This window comes from Portunus trituberculatus, chromosome 40 (genome assembly GCF_017591435.1).
Source record: "Portunus trituberculatus isolate SZX2019 chromosome 40, ASM1759143v1, whole genome shotgun sequence".
Lineage (NCBI taxonomy): Eukaryota > Metazoa > Arthropoda > Malacostraca > Decapoda > Portunidae > Portunus > Portunus trituberculatus.
In genome coordinates this window covers 25,141,972-25,161,971 of record NC_059294.1, presented here as the reverse complement: position 1 = coordinate 25,161,971, position 20,000 = coordinate 25,141,972, and the positions used below count along the sequence as shown (strand labels likewise).

At 35.4% G+C, this 20,000-nt stretch overlaps 2 protein-coding genes across 12 annotated transcripts in view; one reads left to right on the top strand and one right to left on the bottom strand.

Moving 5' to 3' along the window:
* LOC123516261 (mitochondrial RNA pseudouridine synthase RPUSD4-like) overlaps positions 1–8,118 on the top strand; it is a 10,306-nt gene extending 2,188 nt beyond the window's left edge. The window contains exons 2-6 of the mRNA XM_045275506.1: positions 541–696; positions 1,311–1,430; positions 1,555–1,679; positions 2,366–2,515; positions 7,829–8,118. Of these exons, the coding sequence (XP_045131441.1) occupies positions 541–696; positions 1,311–1,430; positions 1,555–1,679; positions 2,366–2,515; positions 7,829–8,059 (782 nt within the window). The 3' untranslated portion in view covers positions 8,060–8,118. The remainder of the gene's footprint in view (positions 1–540; positions 697–1,310; positions 1,431–1,554; positions 1,680–2,365; positions 2,516–7,828) is intronic.
* Positions 8,119–10,288: 2,170 nt separating this feature from the next.
* LOC123516259 (WW domain-containing transcription regulator protein 1-like) overlaps positions 10,289–20,000 on the bottom strand; it is a 136,861-nt gene continuing 127,149 nt past the window's right edge. For 8 of the 11 annotated variants that reach the window (XM_045275501.1, XM_045275496.1, XM_045275503.1 and 5 more), the window contains 2 exons: positions 17,169–17,257; positions 10,289–13,942 (listed from right to left, as the gene is read on the bottom strand). In XM_045275501.1, the coding sequence (XP_045131436.1) occupies positions 13,862–13,942; positions 17,169–17,257 (170 nt within the window). In that variant the 3' untranslated portion in view covers positions 10,289–13,861. Of the gene's footprint in view, positions 13,943–14,100; positions 14,165–15,390; positions 15,597–15,713; positions 15,750–17,168; positions 17,258–20,000 lie in introns of those variants that run through there. The other 3 variants (XR_006678135.1, XM_045275497.1, XM_045275499.1) reach the window with 3 other exon arrangements.

Here is a 20,000-nt window from a genome sequence, read left to right as displayed (position 1 = left end):
CGATCGTGCTTGACAGGGTTTAACGTAAGAGCCACAATCATGCCTCATGGGGTATAAGGATTAAAACAGTCAGCAACAACTACCAGCTTGGATCATTGTGGATGCCCTAGTTTTGAAGGTGGTACCCCAGATAAGAGTTATGATGCTTGGGTAGATTTAGTTTTGGGGCACATTTAATTGTCATTATGTCAGGTGACTGGCTGCTAGAGCAAATTCTCCAGTAATAAGTAAAGGTAACTACACATGATTAATTTATACATACCATCTCAAATCATGATTATTGTTTTCATAGGTATATATGTGTGTGTGTGTGTGTGTGTGTGTGTATATATATATATATATATATATATATATATATATATATATATATATATATATATATATATATATATATATATATATATATATTCACAGAATCACTTATCACAATTTTATACATATATGTAGATTTTTTTACATACTAATTGTAGATATAGAAATAGGGATATATCTTGAAATGGTACCTATTGTAATATAATAAACAAATCATACTATTTTCAGATGATATAGTTGGCCTCCACAAATCTTATGGAATAGCCATGCATGGCGGAAGTGACTCCCAACACCACGTTCTTACAGACTACCTCCCAGAACTGGCAAGATACTTGAAAGCTGAAGCACTCTACCCAGTCCATAGATTAGATGCTACCACCACAGGTAATATATATATATATATATATATATATATATATATATATATATATATATATATATATATATATATATATATATATATATATATATATATATATATATATATATATATATATATATATATATATATATATATATATATATATATATGTATGTGTGTGTGTGTGTGTGTGTGTGTGTGTGTGTGTGTGTATCACATTTTTATTAGGAGAGAGCAAAACACTTAGAAATATATTATTACATTACATATATAATAAGAATATGTAATAGAAATTGATAACAATATTGAAATGATCAACTTTTATTTGAATGCATTTTTATTTTATTTTATATATTCACTTTCTACAATCACAATACTGTTCAGAAAAAGTATTTACTGAAATAATGAGGACCTCTCCATGAATGCCTCTGTGTTATATCAGATGGTTGAAAAGTTTTTGAATGTGCTGAAAATTGATTGCACTTCTTCCATTAGATCTGTCTCATTTTGTGGAATTATGTTTTACGTACTTTTCTTGAGTCACTTGGTGCATCCTTACTTGAAATATTCTTGGTATTTCATGTTTATGAATGTCTTGTCATACCTGTGTATTGCATATGTATATAACTTGTTTCAGGAGTTGTTCTCTTGGCCCGCACACCTGCTATGGCAGATACCTTAAAAAGAATGTTTAAGGAACGTCAGCTCAAAAAAACATATTGGGCTATCACTAAAAGTATTCCACATCCAGTGCAAGGTAGGAACCAGTGTTCTATCCTTGCATCATATCTGTGTACCATCTTGTTTATGAAGAAGACTTCAAAACAGTACTTCAGAAGATTTCCGTCGGTAAGCTTACAATTGTACTTATTTATTTATAGGTGTAATTGACATCCCAGTAGGAGAAGGCATAGTGGATGGCTACAGGCGCATGGTGCTTAAGCCTGATGTTAAAGAACTGAAGAGTACAACTAGTGAAAGCAAATTGGCTATTACCAGATTCAAAGTAAGTGTGACATTGAATAGAACTTGTAGACTATTCAAGTGTCTTCATAAGAGCTATATGGTACTTTGTATTCACTTTGCATAATTTTTCTACATAGTAATTCCAGATAGTGAATATATTTCATGAGTACATTTGTTTAATTCATGTTAACAAGTTTACATCTCTAAATGAGATAGAAGAGATTTGATTACTTAATTATATAATATTGATGACTTTTGAGAGTTCACATTTAAACATCGGTTGCAAAATCATCTAGTTTCAAATCTTCTCCCTGTCACTTCCCCTCCCAATATATATGTCAGAGATAAGGGATCTTGCTCTTTCTTCCCACAATTCTTTCAGTCTCATTTTTGCCTTGTATTTTCTCATTCTTTTTCACTCATACAAAACCTTTTCATTCTCTCATCTTATTCTGTTTTGCAATTTTCAAGCTTGCTCTTACTTTCAGAGAGAGGGAGAGAGAGAGAGAGAGGTTATTTTTATTTAATTATATGTGTAGGGCAAAACATAAACCCATTTAAAAAATTTATGTAGACTATATGTTAATAATAATAATGAGGGGACTTTGGGATCTGAAACAGCTTAATAATTTGAATATGATCAATTATTTTCCAATTTGAAGAGTTTAAAAGAACCAATTAAGTATGAATCAAAAGGTACCACTGTATATGCATTTCTTTGTAAAGGTAATCAGCAAAAAAGACAGTGCTGCACTTGTTGAGTTGTCTCCCATGACCGGAGTGAAGCACCAACTGCGTGTTCATCTAGGTTTTGGGCTCAGCTGTCCTATCTTAGGTGACCATAAGTATTCACATGTGAAGAAAATGGCTCCTCAGGTAAGCTTTCACTAGTGTTTATATTTTAAGGTATATTTAAACATGACTATAGTTTTTTTTTTTTTTTTTTTTTTTTCAAGAGTGGAGACTGGCTAAGGTCAACAAAAAATGGAAAAAAAAAGACCCACTGGATTGCCAGTTCCCATAGGGTTATTAAGAGTTATCCAAAAGTAATGGACAAATATCTTGATATCTTCCTCCTAAAAGAAGTCAAGTCGTAGGGAGTTCCAGAGTTTACCAGAGGAAGGTATGAATGATTGTGAGTACTGATTAACTTGTATTAGAGAGTTGTATAGAATAGGGATGAGATGAAGAAGAAACCCCTGTGCATCAAGGCTCCAGGAGGAGGGGAGGAATGCAGTTAGCTGTTACTAAGTGTTAGTAATGAAAGCATACAGGTGTTCAGAATTTATTTCTAACACACATTTCTTATTAAAGGATGTAAATCAGCTCTTAATACTGAATCTGGCACACATTTTGGGGAACATGTCTCTGACTTAAGGCCTATCCCTTAAAAAAAAAAGTATCCCCTTTAGCCCATAAATTTCCATGAAAAGTCCACATGGTAAAAAAAAATGAATAAAAAAAAAGAAAAAAAGTTACACTTGGCATTACTTCTGTTCTCTACGAAACCAAGGAAGGCATTTTGTCACATCAGACCAAATTTCTGCTTTTCTTCCTCAATTTGCCTTTCGTTCCTGTCTTCATTATATTTTTTTTTTTTTGCCATTTACATATTTATCTCTTATCCAGTACTTAAAAAAAGAAGAGGATAGCAAAGTTAAAGGCTGGTTCACCAGGATGGTCAGTGAAGGGAGAGGAAAACCAAAGTTGGTGGTTAATATCAAAGTATCCAAAGATGGAGACTTGCAAAAAGGAAGAATCAGAATGTGCCTCTCTTTGGAAATTAATTAGTCAAAGAATTTGTTACAGTTGGAGGAGTTAGGTGAGAAGTGTACAGCACAGAGAAATTTAGCTAGAGAGTGACTCTAAAGTTGTAGCCAGATGCTGGAAAACTCAGAAGATTCAAGAACGTGGGCAGAAGAGCAAGTTAAGTAATTGTGCATTCAACTTTGGAATGAAAGTGAAGATAAAGTAGGAGGGAATAGGAAAGGGGCTACTGTTAGTTACCTTTTTGTGAGGAAAAGAAGATATGGTTTATTAGAGGAAAGGTGTTATTCTACAGATTTACCAGGAGGAGGTAGTAGACACCTACTGAAACCATAACTTACTACCAGAGAGATCTAATAGCACTAGTTCAGGGGGTGCTGTGAACCTTCCATTAAAGCTAGTTGTTATTTTGCTGAACGTTTCCCTTTGTGTTTCACAACTCAAGGGGGCAGTCACAGCCTACCCTCTAAAGACAACTCTCCTTCTTCACACAAAACTACATGCACGTACCACACATGCACCCTACACTTGAAAATAAAAATTCAAAAGAAAAATGGGAACTCCAATCAATGTCTCGGAGTCCCCTTCTGGGGAGGGGACCAAAGATGTCCCCAGGTCGGACACCTCTCTGATAACAACCCCAAATGCCTTGACACCTCCCTCAACTTTTTCTACATTAACCTCTGCAACATTCACAGTCTTAGATCTAATTTTCAATCTGTGGAACACCACCTCTCTACTAAACCTCATCTTCTTTTCCTCACCGAAACACAGCTGTCTGAGGCAACTGACAGTAGCCCTTCTCTGTTCCCTCCTACTTTCTCTATTCTCATTTTCATTCCAAAGCTGGATGTTGCGTCTATGTACGCAACGACTTAACTTGCTCTCGTGCCCACGCTCTTGAATCTTCCAATTTTCCACCATCTGGCTTCGACTTAACAGTCACTCTCAAACTAAATTCATCTGTGCTGTTTATCTCTCCCTAACTCTTCTGACTATAGTAAATTCTTCGACTACTTAACTTCCAAAGTGGAGCACATTCTGTCCCTCTACCCTTTCGCTGAGATTTCCATTCTTGGAGATTTCAATGTTCACCACCAGCTTTGGCTTTCCTCTCCTTCACTGACCATCCTGGTGAACTAGCCTTCAACTTTGCTATCCTCCATGACCTAGAGCAACTGGTGCAACACCCTACTGGTATTCCTGACCGTCTTGGAGACACGCCCAACATTCTTGATCTCTTCCTCACCTCTAATCCTTCTGCTTATGCTGTCACCCTTTCATCTCCGTTGGGCTCCTCCGATCACAATCTCATTTCTGTATCTTGTCCTATTTTTCCAATCCCTCCACAGGATCCCCCAAAGCGAAGGTGCCTCTGGCATTTTGCCTCTGCCAGCTGGGGGACCTGAGGAGGTATTATGCTGATTTTCCTGGAATGATTACTTGCTTCCGTGTCAGAGACCCATCTCTTTGTGCTGAACACATAACAGAGGTGATAGTGTCTGGCATGGAGGCGTACATTCCTCATTCTTTTCTCAACCTAAACCTTCTAAACCTTGGTTTAACTCAGCCTCTTCTCTTGAGATACATGATAGAGTGGTTGCCCACAAAAGGTACTTGAGCCTTCCATCTCCTGAATCTCATGCACTTTATATCTCTGCCGGAATCATGCCAAGTCTGTTCTTCAACTTACCAAACACTCTTTCATAAATAGAAAATGTCAAAATCTTTCAAACTCCCCTCGAGACTTCTGGCATCTAGCTAAAAACATCTCCAATAACTTTACTTCTTCATCTTTCCCTCCTTTATTTCACCCTGATGGCACCACTGCCATCTCTTCTGTCTCTAAAGCTGAACTCTTCTCTCAAACCTTTGCTCACAACCCCAACTTGGATGATTTTGGGCTTGTCCCTCCCTCTCCTCTCCCTCTATTTCATGTCTACAATTAAAATTCTTCGTTATGATGTTTTCCATGCCCTCTCTAGCCTAAACCCTCGGAAGGCTTATGAACCTGAAGGGGTCCCTCCTATTGTTCTCAAAAACTGTGCTTCCATGCTTGCACCTTGCCTGGCCAAACTCTTCCAACTTTGTCTATCTTCTCTACCTTTCCATCCTGCTGGAAGTTTGGCTATATTCAGCCTGTTCCTAAAAAGGATGACCGTTCTAACCCCTCAAACTACCGTCCTATAGCTTTAATCTCTTGCTTGTCTTAAGTTTTTTAATCTATCCTGAATAGGAAGATTCTCAAACATCTGTCACTTCACAATCTTCTGTCTGATCGCCAGTATGGCTTCCGTCAAGGTCGCTCTACTGGTGATCTTCTGGCTTTCCTTACTGAGTCTTGGTCATCCTCTTTAGAGATTTCGGTGAAACTTTTGCTGTAACGTTAGACATATCAAAAGCTTTTGATAGAGTCTGGCATAAAGCTTTGATTTCAAAACTGCCCTCCTACGGCTTCTATCCTCTCTGCAACTTTATCTCAAGTTTCCATTTCGACCGTTCTATTGCTGTTGTGGTAGACGGCCACTGTTCTTCTCCTAAATCTATTAATAGTGGTGTTCCTCAGGGTTCTGTCCTGTCACCCACTCTCTTTCTATTATTCATTAATGACCTTCTTAACCAAACTTCTTGCCCTATCCACTCCTACGCTGATGATACCACCTACATCTTTCCACGTCCTTTCAGAGACGACCAACCCTTCAGGAAGTCAACAGATCACGCAGGGACGCCACAGAACGCCTGACTTCCGATCTTTCTAAGATTTCCGATTGGGGCAGAGAAAATCTAGTAGTTTTCAATGCCTCAAAACTCAATTCCTCCATCTATCAACTCGACACAACCTTCCAGACAACTATCCCTCTTCTTCAATGACACTCAACTGTCTCCTCTTCCACAATGAATATCCTCGGTCTGTCCTTTACTCATAATCTTAACTGGAAACTTCACATCTCATCTCTTGCTAAAACAGCTTCTATGAAGTTAGGTGTTCTGAGGCGTCTCTGCCAGTTTTTCTCGCCCCTCCAACTGCTTACTCTGTATAAGGGCCTTATCTGCCCATGTATGGAGTACTCTTCGTATGTTTGGTGGGGTTCCAGTCACACAGTTTTACTAGACAGGGTAGAATCAAAAGCTTTTCATCTCATCAACTCCCCTCCTCTGACTAACTGTCTTCAGCCTCTTTCTCACAGCCGAAATGTTGCATCTCTTTCTATCTTTTTTCGCTATTTTCATGCTAATTGTTCTACTGATCTTGCTAACAGCATGCCTCCCTTCCTCCTGCAGCCTTGCTGCACAAGGCTTTCTTCTTCCTCTCATCCCTATTCATTCCAATTCTCTAATGCAAGAGTTAACCAGTACTCTCAATCATTCATACCTTTCACTGGTAACTCTGGAACTCCCTCCCTGCATCTGTATTTCCAAATTCGTATGACTTGTCTTCTTTTAAGAGGGAGGTATTTAGGCATTTGCTTCCTGATTTTGGCTGATGCTTTTCCACTTTTTAGAGACCCAGGACTTAAGTGGGCCATTTTTTTTTTTTTTTATCTTTTCCTTTTCTGCCTTTGACTGGCCCTCTTCCCTACATTAAAAAAAATAAATAATAATAATAAATAAATAAAAAATTAAATTTAAGACCAGGAATGTTGAAGAAGTTAGTGAGGGAAAATTTGGGTGGGAGGTTGTCAAGACATTTAGGATTGATACCAGTAAAGTAGTCCAACCTGAAGACATTTATGGTTCCCTCCCCTGAAGGGGACTTCAAGGCTTGTGTAGGAGTTGCCATTTGTAATTTTGAATTTTGAGTGAAGGGTGTGTGCATAATTAGGTGCATGTACTTTTGTGTCAAGGAAGAGTTATCTAAAGGGAAAGCTATGATTACTCTGTTGCATTGTGGGACACAAAGGAAGACATTTGTGAGACCACTCAGGCTTAAATAAAGTTTAGAGCACCATCCCCCCCAATCCAGTGTTTTAGGCCTCAATGGTAGTATTTATCATTATGCGGAGGTGTGTACTGCCTTTCTTGATATCATCTAACACTGGATTAAAGATCATCAAGGTAGAGATAAGTGTCAAGGTCATGTGTAGCTTTAGTGCATGTCTTAAAATTACTTAATTAGTTACAAGAATACCATAAAATGTCAGTTAAGTAAATAAGTGATAATGATCAAGATCTTTTAACATAATGTGGAGCCTTTTACATCAAATGGCACCTATAGAGCTTTTCTACTATTACCTGTAGAGATTTTTCACTATTTAATGATCATTGTGGCAGGAAGAAGCTTCTTGCATTAAAACTTTATTAGATAAAGTTATAATTATTTTAATAAATGCCCTTCAATTCCCAGTCTTGCAGCCTTTTTCAAGTTACTATATAATAAAGGATTATTAAAGGTGATTGGATGGATGAACTTTCTCTCTTTAGGCACTTCCTGGAGATATGCTGGACAAACTCAAAATAAAACAGAGTAAGGTGAGGCATCTTCCTCTCTTCCTTCATTGCAAGTCCATTGTTGTTCCTGAGATTGTGGATGGAAGGAACATTTCAATTTATGCCAAGATTCCTGCTTATTTCAACAAGGCTCTGACTCTGCTGAAACTGAATAAACATCATAGTCAAGTGAAACTTGATGAGGGGGTGGCATCCTTACCCTGAAGTGGCTTTGCCTTATTGTCATGTGACTGAATGCAATTATATATATATATATATATATATATATATATATATATATATATATATATATATATATATATATATATATATTAGTGTATATAGATATGCAACAGTATTTAGATCAGTCTTAGTAAAGATTTTAATCTCTTTCATTGTTTTATTTTGGTCTATAAGAAATACACCATTCAGAATTACTTTCAAGATATTATTATTTCAGTTTCTTTCATTATAAAAATCACCAGTTTAAGTGTTTGAAAGGAAAGAGATTGATGAAGTTGAATAACATAACATTTAATATATTCTCTTTTAAATCTTTCTTTATCAATCAAGAATTCAGGCGAATTCTTAAGTGCTCAATACGTATTTGTATAGAACTCAGAGCAGTCACACACATTACACACTGGGACAGCAAATGTGTTTATTTACTTATTGCCATATACAAGGCTGTTGCATTAAGGTGGGTTCACGCACATCAATTTGTGGTTTCCTAGTTTATTGGTTAGATTTTGGTGCCTAGCAGGTGAAAAAACTAGTTGCAAAACAAGACCAACATGATGGTCTCTTCCAGCCTCTAGCAGTTTTGATTAATGTTTACATTGTGATGTCATAGAAGATTTGAACATGTGGGGTGTCCAGAGGCAGAGAAGATGTTGGAGCTAGTGAGGGATAAATAACAAAAAATAAGTTGTGCAGGAAAAAACCCCTGCGTAGAAGTACATTCAATGAGATTGCTGCCACTCTTCGATAGCTGTTTCCCTCTATGTAGGGTGTTGTTGGAGATAAGGATTGAATACTTGTGATTTAATTGATCACATATGTGCATAGTCTTTTGTTAATATGGACAGTTTTCTTATAAGAAATTTAGGCCAACTATCTGATACTTACCAGTTGCTATGAGTGAACATGTTCCGGCTACCCGGGCTCTGTCGGTACTTCTAGTGGCTAATATTTCCAGCCATAATTGACATATCTGAACCCACTTTTACACTTGTGTAGTAAGTCTCCATATTTTTATCTACCAAATTTTTACTTTAGTTAATGCATAATATTATGCATATTCTTCATCTCTGTTGATGAAGTCCCTTGCATTTTTTTTTTTTTTTTAAAGGAAATGTATGTATAGTAAATACTTAGTGCTTGAACATTTTGCTCATATACATTCACCTCCCAACCACTTACCTAAATTCCTCTGTTGTATCAGTCATACCCGAAAATTGGTCAGCTCTGAGCTCTTTTCACATGGGAGTGATTGGCTGGGTGACCACCAGATGACGTAAGTGAATACACCCAGTTCTTCTCCCTCTCATAACTTCATTTTGATAAAAAAATTTGTGAATTTTTCCCTCTACCATTATCTTTTATGGACATTGTTTTCCTATTTCTTTAGTGACATTTTCTGATGAGCATTTGTCTTCCTTTCTTTAGTTATTATCTCTACTACTTATCACCTAATTCTAGTATTACTATTGCTGCAATCATCACATCTTTTGTGCATTTCTCCTATTTTTCACTTGACATCTGCCTCACAAATCATCTTTTTTGCTTTGTGCTGCTTTCCTTCCTTTCTCTGCATATAGCTATGATACACCTGCTTCTATCTCTCTAATAAGGAAAACATCAGTGAGTGCATGTGTAATGTTGCCTTCATGAGATATGCAACATTACTGCCATGTGCTCACTTCCTCAGTATAGTAATACTTACCAGGAAAATTATAGTTCCATCAAACTGAAAAGGTAGTGTGTGCTGATTTGGTGGCTATTCAGTGGTAGTGGTGCGTAACTCGCTTATTTCATGGCAACAATAGGCGTGCATTAACTGTGTTTACTTTATCACGATTAATTTTTTTAAAGATATTTGAATATTTGAATATTTAAATTATCACTGGCTTTTGTTTTTAACAAGAAATAAAATGCTCTAATCGTGAAGTCAAGTGTAAAATGCCTAATTCTGCAATCAATGTAAAATGTTTAAACTTATGACAGCAGATCAGTCAGTGCTTAGCTCATAAGCTCAGTAATGTGTAAGAATCATAGATTTGGCAAGGATGTTTATGTGACTGACCTTGACACTGTGACTCAAGCTCTGAGAGAATCATTTGTGATCTAACAGTACATAGTTTGTTTATTTATGAACTGAATCTTAATACCTACTTAAAAATGCTCATGATCATAATGAACATGACTGACTTGGAGGAACAGATTGCTGTAATATTCATTTGGAGATAAGATTTATTTACATTGCTTCAGCATACATTTAATTTCATGGGAGACTGGATAATCCACTCTCCCAATGCATAAAAGCACTTATTGGCATTTATCATATCAATATGACAAGAAAGGGAAATCCTTATTGATGAATAAATTGTTGATTATATCCATTCCTTGTACAGTGGACCGCACATCTATTAGACTCCATCAGTGATACTACTTCCCCTTTCTTGTCACATTACTAACTTTTGCCAAAATTTGTGAGCCATAAGCTAATACCGTAGTTGAGGGTTGGGGCAAGAATTCAGTCTTGGGGTGAAGATCTAGTGAACAAATGCCAGCTAGTGTGTATGTATATGGCGGTGTGCTGGAGCAGAACAAGGTGAACAGCTGGATCCGTTCACAAAATCCTTTGGATTTCTCCCGTCTTAGCTTGCCACCATCCCAGATGAGTTGCTTTCCATTCCAGTCCTACACTTGCTGTACATTTTAACATTATCTCTTGGACTATGAAAGGACCTCATGAAGCAAGGCTAGATTGCCAAGTTTTAGTTTATGAAATCAGTAGCTCAAGGATCATGATCATGGAAAGACATGTTCTCCAGAGCAAACAACGTACAGAGACCACTGATGTTAAGAGATTGAGCCAAGGCCCTCTGCATGTACATTGTTTTCAAGAGGTAAACAGTGCAACTGAACTTCATAAACTTGTGCAAGAAAGATTGGGAAGGATATACCCTTGGTTGACTAAAAAAATATAAAGAAGAAAGAGGTCAACACGCAGGCCATCATCTTAAATCTATTAGTAAAAAAACTTTACCACTGGATTATTCTTCTACGAAAGTTTGATATGAATATAATATGGTTGATGTGATATTTTTTTTAATCTATACTAGGAACCCTTCACCACATTAAAAAGACTGAAAACAAGAGCTTTGATGCTGAGTTTCTAACTATTCATTTTTAATACTAACAAATATGGCCACTATAAGAAACTAAAAACAACACTGCATGCTAGATGTATATCACAAAAGACACCATACTATGAAAACAATTGACATTTACATTTCCTGATAAAATAAAATTCATGTCTACTGGAGCAATTAATGTAATGATAATGATGATAATAATAAAACAATAAAATAATAAAATAATAAAATAATAATGATAATTATATCAAAACAAGCACCAAGTGTGTGGTCAACACTTGATGCTTGTTCAGCCTTAACAGTTAAGCAATGACCTTAACCTAGAGCCACAAGTTTACCTGTGGCTTGGGAGCTGCCAAAGTGACCTCATAGCAACCTGGGTCATGACCTCGGCCAACTGCTGACCCAGGGGAGAGTGAACGGCCACTAAACAGCTGCAGACAAAGGCACTTGGGACGTCCGTAAATCACTTGAGCAGACTGTGGATGGATGTGGGATCTTAAATACTGAGTGTGACCAGAGTGCCTCATGGGATACAACAGGCAGCCTATAGTAAGAACATTACCCTCAGTCCATTATTTTCAGGAATAAGCTTCCCAAAGAGCTACTGCTGGCTAGCCCACAGGTCGGCCAAACCTGTGGGAAAAAAGATACAAAAACCACCCACGTCAAATACATCAAAGTTCAGTAACATGTCAGGGATGCTACCAAGACTGTCGAGCCAAGTGGATACTCGACCATTTCACTTAAGTACATTATTTGTGTCATCAGCTAGAGCCAGAGACATGACAGACTATCACCTTGGTTCCTGCATTCATCCATCAATGAGCTGCCACACACAGAGCCACTTCACAAGGCACCTCATTTTCTCTAAGGCACCATCAATACTTGCTAACTCCTGATAAAGCTTCAACACAGTTAAAACTTACAATATGCATAAGCAAATCAGTGTATTATAATAATTGAAGTTAAAATGTGATATTTTAAAACTTTCATGCACTTATTCACATATTTAACACATTAACTACGTCCATGTTTTACATATGAGAAATGCAATCATCAATATTAAAAGGTTCCAATCAGACAATAACAATTACCAATGCAACATCAACACAGCAAAATAGTTATGGCTCATAAAATCATCAACAGAAACATAAACATATCAGTTCAAGTATGCTTACTAAGTATTTAACCTCAACTCTCAATAGTGTTACTGCTTACTCACTTTAACTTTAACCTTTGAAGAATTAACAAGTATTTAATTTAACAATAATAGTAACTTGTATGCATCTGCAATATTTTGTTGAAACTGAATATCAAAGTTGATGTACATTTGGAAAGCTTAATTTACAGCCTTGTAAAATATAGTACACAGTATCAGCTTATCACCTTGTGAGAAGGGGAGGCAGCTGCACATGTAAAGTCTGGTGCACACTATCACACTACAGGAACTAGGGTAGCCACAGATGGAAGGAGCATAATAGCCAACAAAACACAAGAGGTGAACTAAGCAAAATGCAAACAACAGATTGCTCCAGTGTGTTGCAAATATAAAGGAGCACTGAGTGCATTGTCAAGAACATTGAAGTATTATAAAATTTTCAGGAAATAACAGCCTTATTAAGACAGCTGCCTTTTCATTTTACATTACTTAATGCCTTTTCATTTTTAAATAGTTATAAGAATGTCATTAAAATTGTAAGTTCCCATAACAAAATTCAAACACTATTTACATGGCAATTAGCAATTATTAATAAATATCGTAACATGTGTCATTCTGGCAATACTTCATCAATTAAGGCAGAACTGGACGGTAAGATTTGTAGTGAAACACTTTACACATGGAAAGATTAGAGGCTATGGGACAAGCCCCCAGAGAACCATGTAGTTCAAAATAAAGATAATCCACAATACAAAAAGGAGAGAAAATATATTCACAAGACAAACTTAACCTACACCATGGGAGATTTCCAATGCCAGCAACCTCCTCTTGATAGAATATAACTTGGTAGTCCATAGGCACTATTCCATCACATGAAGAGTTAGGCTGTGCTTGCTTCTCACAGTACTGAAGCCATTCGAGATCAGTGTCATGCACAAGCCATCTCCAAAACTTTCCCCACTTGCACTCTTTTAAGGCTTCAAACAGTCACTTGAGTCTTCTATTTGGCAGGCAGTTTATCTGACCTACACAGCCCAATCATATGAGTAGTATATTTCATTTCCTCAAAGGTGGAAGCAACATATCCTAGATAGAGAGCCCAGACTCATTTCTTTTTTTCTGCATTACTCATAAATACACAGATGCACATTTTAAGGTAAAGCTGCCATATTTCCTTGCATATAGTTTCTGATATCCAGACTGGACTACAGCTTTGTATACAATCCCACCGATGAGGTACTAGTAGTAGTGAACATGGGTACTCGTAGCTTTGTCCTTCCAGTTGCCATTCCTCCCATAAAAGCGTTTCCTCAATTGAAGCCTTTTTTTTTTTGTTTTTTGTTTTGTTTTTTTTACATTATCAGAAGAAAAAGATATCTGTAACACTACCAGTAATAATACTAACTGTCCCCAGGCATCTTAATCTTTTCACCACTAATAAAGCACGTAATATTTTTTCACATTTTAACTTTGCTCCTTGCTCCTCTACAGCCACGTGTGCAGACTGTCCATTTTAGAAGTCTCCAACATGTCGTTGAGGAAATCCGTAGACAGCTCATCGTTTAGCTGAAAATGAAAAAGTGAGAAAAGGATCGTATTAATACTCAAATCTATTTCCGCAGAGGACATACTTGACAAGGCTAGATAGAAACTTTCGTATCAGAAAATCAAGTTCACCTCATGTGGTCCTCAAAACTTTAAAAATATCGTGTTTGCGTACACACCTTTATGCCTGAACACACAACTGCCATTTAAAAGTCATCATCACCACCATCCTAATCCCATTCCCTGTAACAACACAGGGTGGTATTAAAATAAAAAACGTGATTCAGAGTAAGCAAGCAACATGCAAAAAAATTAGAGAAAATTATTACTTTAAAATATTTGTACATTACATATTTATTTGCCAAGCATTGCAAAATTATTACATAATAAATTATATCATGCACAGAAATATGATTTGAAATTTATGATGAATACTTGCTTGGCAAGACTTATTTCCCCAAAATTTGCAATAATTTATCATAATTATCAATGTCCACTAAATGGGACTATAATTTCAGAAAGATTTGATTTTTCATGCATTGATATACTATAGCAAAACTGACTACTATTACAAGTAAACTTTGGTGCTACATCATTACTCTAAGGTTATTGCTTTGCTGATTATTGTCTCTTGTAGTATTCCTGACAACTGTGTCTGTCTTTATGTTCCATATCATCATGACGCTTCGTTTTTAGCAAGAAAAATCTTCAGGAATACTACAAACTGGTTTTACACTAGGTTTTCAATTCAGAGAATGAAATATATCCATAATTAATTTTTAATAACAGATCTTTTGAGTTACAGCTTGAGAACAGAAATACAATATACATTAGATTTGTCTCGTGCAGTTTTCCTTGACAGTATGTAGTACAATATAATTATTGAACTGGTTTGTTACTGATCAATTTCTAATTCAGGTTTGTGAATATGAAGAGGCATTAAGTCATTCTCTGCATGTGTATTGTCATTAGGTTTGTTTCCTATGCACTATTGGGAATATATATATATATATATATATATATATATATATATATATATATATATATATATATATATATATATATATATATATAAAATGCAAGATTGCAAAAACATCACAAATTTCTTCCTACTACTAATAGTGAAGGGGAGAATACGTTCAAAACAGCTATACCCAGAAATGGCCATCTCTTGATACAATTTGTGTATAGAAAATGCTGACTGTTTTTTGTGCAGGATTCCATGAACGTAAAATAAATCTTGTACGTGATTGTTTTATTCTATTTATATTATTATTATTATTATTGTTATTTACTTATATTTTTTAATGAAGAATGAACCTAATGCATATCTTGATTTGATCCTGAACATAAAAGGAAAATTATGAAAGTCAACTTGAGGAAGGCAAATGAGAGGAGCATTGGATCACATGAAAAGTTAACTGACATAGAATACTTTGTGAGAGCATGGTAATGGGAGGTGTAGATACCACACTAATCCTGCTGCTGGTGCAGTCACTCTGAAACTTGCCATTCAGAGAGTTTGTGTACAGTAAGCCCCCGCACTTGGCGAATCTCAGCTTGGCGAAATTCACTTTTGGCAGTAGGATGGCTATGGACAACTGAGTGCGTGCTTGGCGATTTGAATTCAAACTTGGCAGTCCCCTGGCGGCTGCACGGCAAACCACGCGGCTCCCTGGTAACGTCAGACCTCTATCTAAACCTATCAGAACGCAGTGTGAGAGTCCCCTTCAGCCATTTTGTTCATGCTACCCTCTGTTCTGCTAGCGTGGGAACGAATTCTGGCGATTTACCGCCAACATGGCCCTTACCAGGGCAACAGGTGGTACTGGCAGGGGTAAGGACGAAAGTGGGTGAGGGAAACGGGTGGAAAAACGGGAGTTACAGCCTTTATATCATGTCTTATTAGCTTTATTTTTTGTTTATTGGTCTGTTTTGTACATGTGTTCTAATATGTGAAGGTAAAAGATTTTATTTCAGCTTGAAAGATGGTATTTTAGGGTCCAAAGAGGGACTTTGGCAATGACCAAAGACTGATTGAGGCATTTTTTAGGCAATTTATATGGTATTAAGAACTCGTGTTTGGCGAAATTCGCATTTGGTGGTAGTTTCGCCAGACTAATTAATTCGCCAAGTGTGGGGCCCTACTGTATTCATATTTCCTGTGTGCAATTTAGTGTGTTTATGTATTCATATTTCCTGTGTGAATTTCAAGTTGTTTGTATATTCAGATTTCCTGTGTGGAGATAGTGAAAAAGAACTGCAATTCCTCCCTTTTCATACATGTATATTGAAGTTAATGAAGGTGTGATGCATTGGATGATTCTTCTCAAAAAACCTCCACAATTGACAGTAACAAAATACTTTAATCTGAATCTTAAGTGCCATATTTTACCTTATGAGAATATGGTTTCCACTGTATTATTTGCATTATTCCCATCACCACAATGCTGGAACCATCTCACATAATTACAGTTCTTAAAAAAAAAAATAAATAAAATAAAATAAATCATAATCACAAGATATTGCTGCACACATTATACTCTGATGTATATAGATATATATTTATACAATTCCTTTGTACAAATGAATGAATTACTATACATAACGAAGTAAAGTGATATGCCAAGGACAGTTGAGGAGGTTTTCTTTAAAGAGAGAAAAGTCAAACATCACATATCAACAACTTCTTTAACTTCCATTGTACTACAGTAAGTGAAGAAAATGAGAGGTGGTAAATTACCTTTTTCCTCAAATTCTGCTTATTTGATTAATGAATGTAGTCTTTGTGAAGTTAAATAGGGAGAGAGAGATTTATAGCCAATTTATGATAAGTAACTATGATATTTACTTGATAGTCAATAAAAAGTGCACCCTCTTCAAGTGAGTCCAATGAGAGTAAGTTGGAAGTTGATCAGTGTAGAAAGAGAGAGCAAAATTCTGGAGTTTGCCATATCTTAGAAGCTAGCTACAAAAACAAGGAGCCTACTTATTAATATGATCATGGTAATGATCTTATGTAGTACATTTTAATATTTTTTTTTTTTTATTAAATGTGTGGATATTCTTTGAAAGAAAACTAAAGGTATGGGAGGAAGAGAAAACCGAAAACTAGCAACAAATAATCATAAATCATAACAATACATATGTTAATCTAATGACAAACTGCCTAACAGATAGCAAATTATTAATACAGATTCTTTAAATTACTGTAAACTTAAGTTTGCTGCAATTTTTATTGGCTCACCTGTATTGTTGACACCAAGTCTTCTGAGTCCATGGACTCCAGCTCAGATGCCTCAAGGATATTATTGGCAGGTGATGTCTTCATCTCAGCTGCAAGAAATTTAAAGATATATTAACTGAGTGTCCACCTAGCCTTGACATTCTAATACATTTCATCATAATTGTGTAAGTAATTATTTGGAGGCATATACAAATACAGTGACCACTCTAAAGGTAATAAATAGAATCTATCAAGTAAACAGCTTGCAGCAACCTATAAATGTGCTAGAAGAATGGATAATGCCAACAATAATTTGAAAAGCTCATTTTAATTAACTTCTAATTATCACTAGATTAATATTAACTTTTACTGAGCACAAATGATAAGCATTCTTTAAAATTGAATTTGTTCAATGAAAATAGATCTAACACATGCAACATACATGACTAAACTAAAATTTTAATGAATACATATTAAACTGCAAACAATCTAAAACTATGTGGCCACTGAATTCAAAATATGTCACAAGTTAAATGGACTACAAAGTGATGATAATAATAATGGAAATATTTAAATTTCCTTGGGTAAAGCAAAGTGAGGCATGCATTATTCCCTACACCAACAATATACCTAAGAGCATCACCAACAGTGATAAACTAGTGCCATTTGTATAAAGATACACAGCATTTTACATCTACTATATACCTTAAAGGAGAAATACTGCATATATAACACCACTTTGAAAAGCAAGAATTTAAGAGTCTTGAAGAAAAGCACAATATGCCAGTGTGAATAGGTGGATCCCATTCCAGTGATTAAAAACTTGCCAATGTTGAGTGTGTCCCTAGCTCAGACTAAGCCAATAAAGTGATTCACAACGTTTTCTAAAAACTACCATTCTAATGTTGTAAGCTGTAAATTTGAGTGTGTACTAAAGAAATTGCAAGTTATTAGAATATAGATAATGATGCTTGTTTTACCTTGAGCGTTAATTGAACTAAACATTTTCATGTTAATATATTGTCCCAGTAGCATCCTTGGGCATTATCACTAAACCAACATATAATAATATGAACAATTTCAAATATACTATGGCAATTATTGTTATAAAAGTGTTAATTTGGTCTGTCATTGAGCAGTACAATGACATATTAAGCTTCTTGGTTCCAATAGGATCAATCTATATAACAAAAGATACATAGAAGGATTAAAGATGTTTAACATTTGTAATCCTTAAGTGAAGTAGATGTTGTTGACAGGATTCTTGTCCTTGTGGCTATTATAGTTCTTATTTCTTGCAGTTTCTCATTGTCTTTTATTATTTAATTCACATTATCATTATATGTTTCACAACTATTTATTTTATACTATAATGTAAAAAGTTATTCTAGTTTTGCTTCCTCATTTAATGCAAAATTCCTCTTCATAACATATGACAACTGATTTTGTTACTTTATTTATCAAGGAAGATTTAAAACCTGCATCATAATATTGTATAAAAGAAATGCGAATCACTGTTCCAATAATACTGGTAATTAACAACAAAACCTGTTAGAAATGTGAATCATAAATCTATACAAATGCCTTTGAGAATGAGTGCAAACTTTTTTCTATATGGTTTTCAAGGTCTAGGCCAAAGAAAGTGCCATTAAGTTCAGTGAATGAGTGCTGATGTCTCCACTCTTATAAACAGATGAAATATTTTCATTATGAAAAGAAAAGAAAAAGAAGAAAATGCACAAGAAAATTATCTCAAGATACGAAAGACACTATGCATTACTTATTAATCTCTGTGCTCACTTAAATGGCATCAAGAGTTTCAGAGTGTGTATATTCATTTCCAGTCTGGTCATGTTGTAAACTATTTAATTCGTGGTCCACAGACATTTTTAAAAATTATTATTTTTATCTTACTTTACTGGTCATCAACACTGAAATAACCACCAAATTATTTACTTCAATTTAATTCAATATACAAGTACGATTTTGTTGCACTCTATGGATACTGACACTGCAAACATTCATCAATCTTTCATCTGTAGTTGAAAATTTTGTAGGTCATTACTTAGTTCATTCCCATACCTATTGGCAGTAGTGGCCATTATTCTGTATTATGATTCAACCAAAATATTGCAAAATTACAAATGTATGTAAGGTGGTGAACACAAAAAAATTTAACCCAAATTCCAAAAGTTCAAGAAATTATGTAGAAATAAAATTTTACAGTTTGGCATTGTAATTTAAAATAGCACCATATAGCAGAGAGTATAGATCTGATCTTCTATCATAATCTTTTAAAATCTCATAATTCAAGAAGCTACTTCGAATCCTATAAGCACTCCTAAAATTTATATATATACAATAGTCAGTCAACAAATCTAGAAAATAATGATGTAAAAACTTAAAAGTGACAGCTGGATACTTGTCACAACCATTCCCCCTGCTCTCCAGAAGTATGGAATATCAGTGATACTATGGATGGGGAATGAACAAAAAAAGTTACAGCATTGCCGTATCAAGCAGAAGAAACATCTTTAGTGAAAGGCCAATGAGAAGAGAGATGTCTGTCTGTGAGACTCAAAAGACTTGTCACCAGTTAATTTTAGGTTGAATTCCACTACAGAAATTTGGCATAATCTATTACCATAAATGATACAAAATCACTTCTGGTAAAGCATCACCTATAGTTGACATGCAAATGAAAGCTTGAACAACCGATGAAATGAAAGTCCAACACCAACACTAAAACAGTGCTTCTCTAAAGCAAATGTAAAGGAGCATTTGGTAAGCATGGATTGGATATGCTTCTAGCTACCACTAAATTCAAGTAATTGTGGGCAAGAAAGATTACTA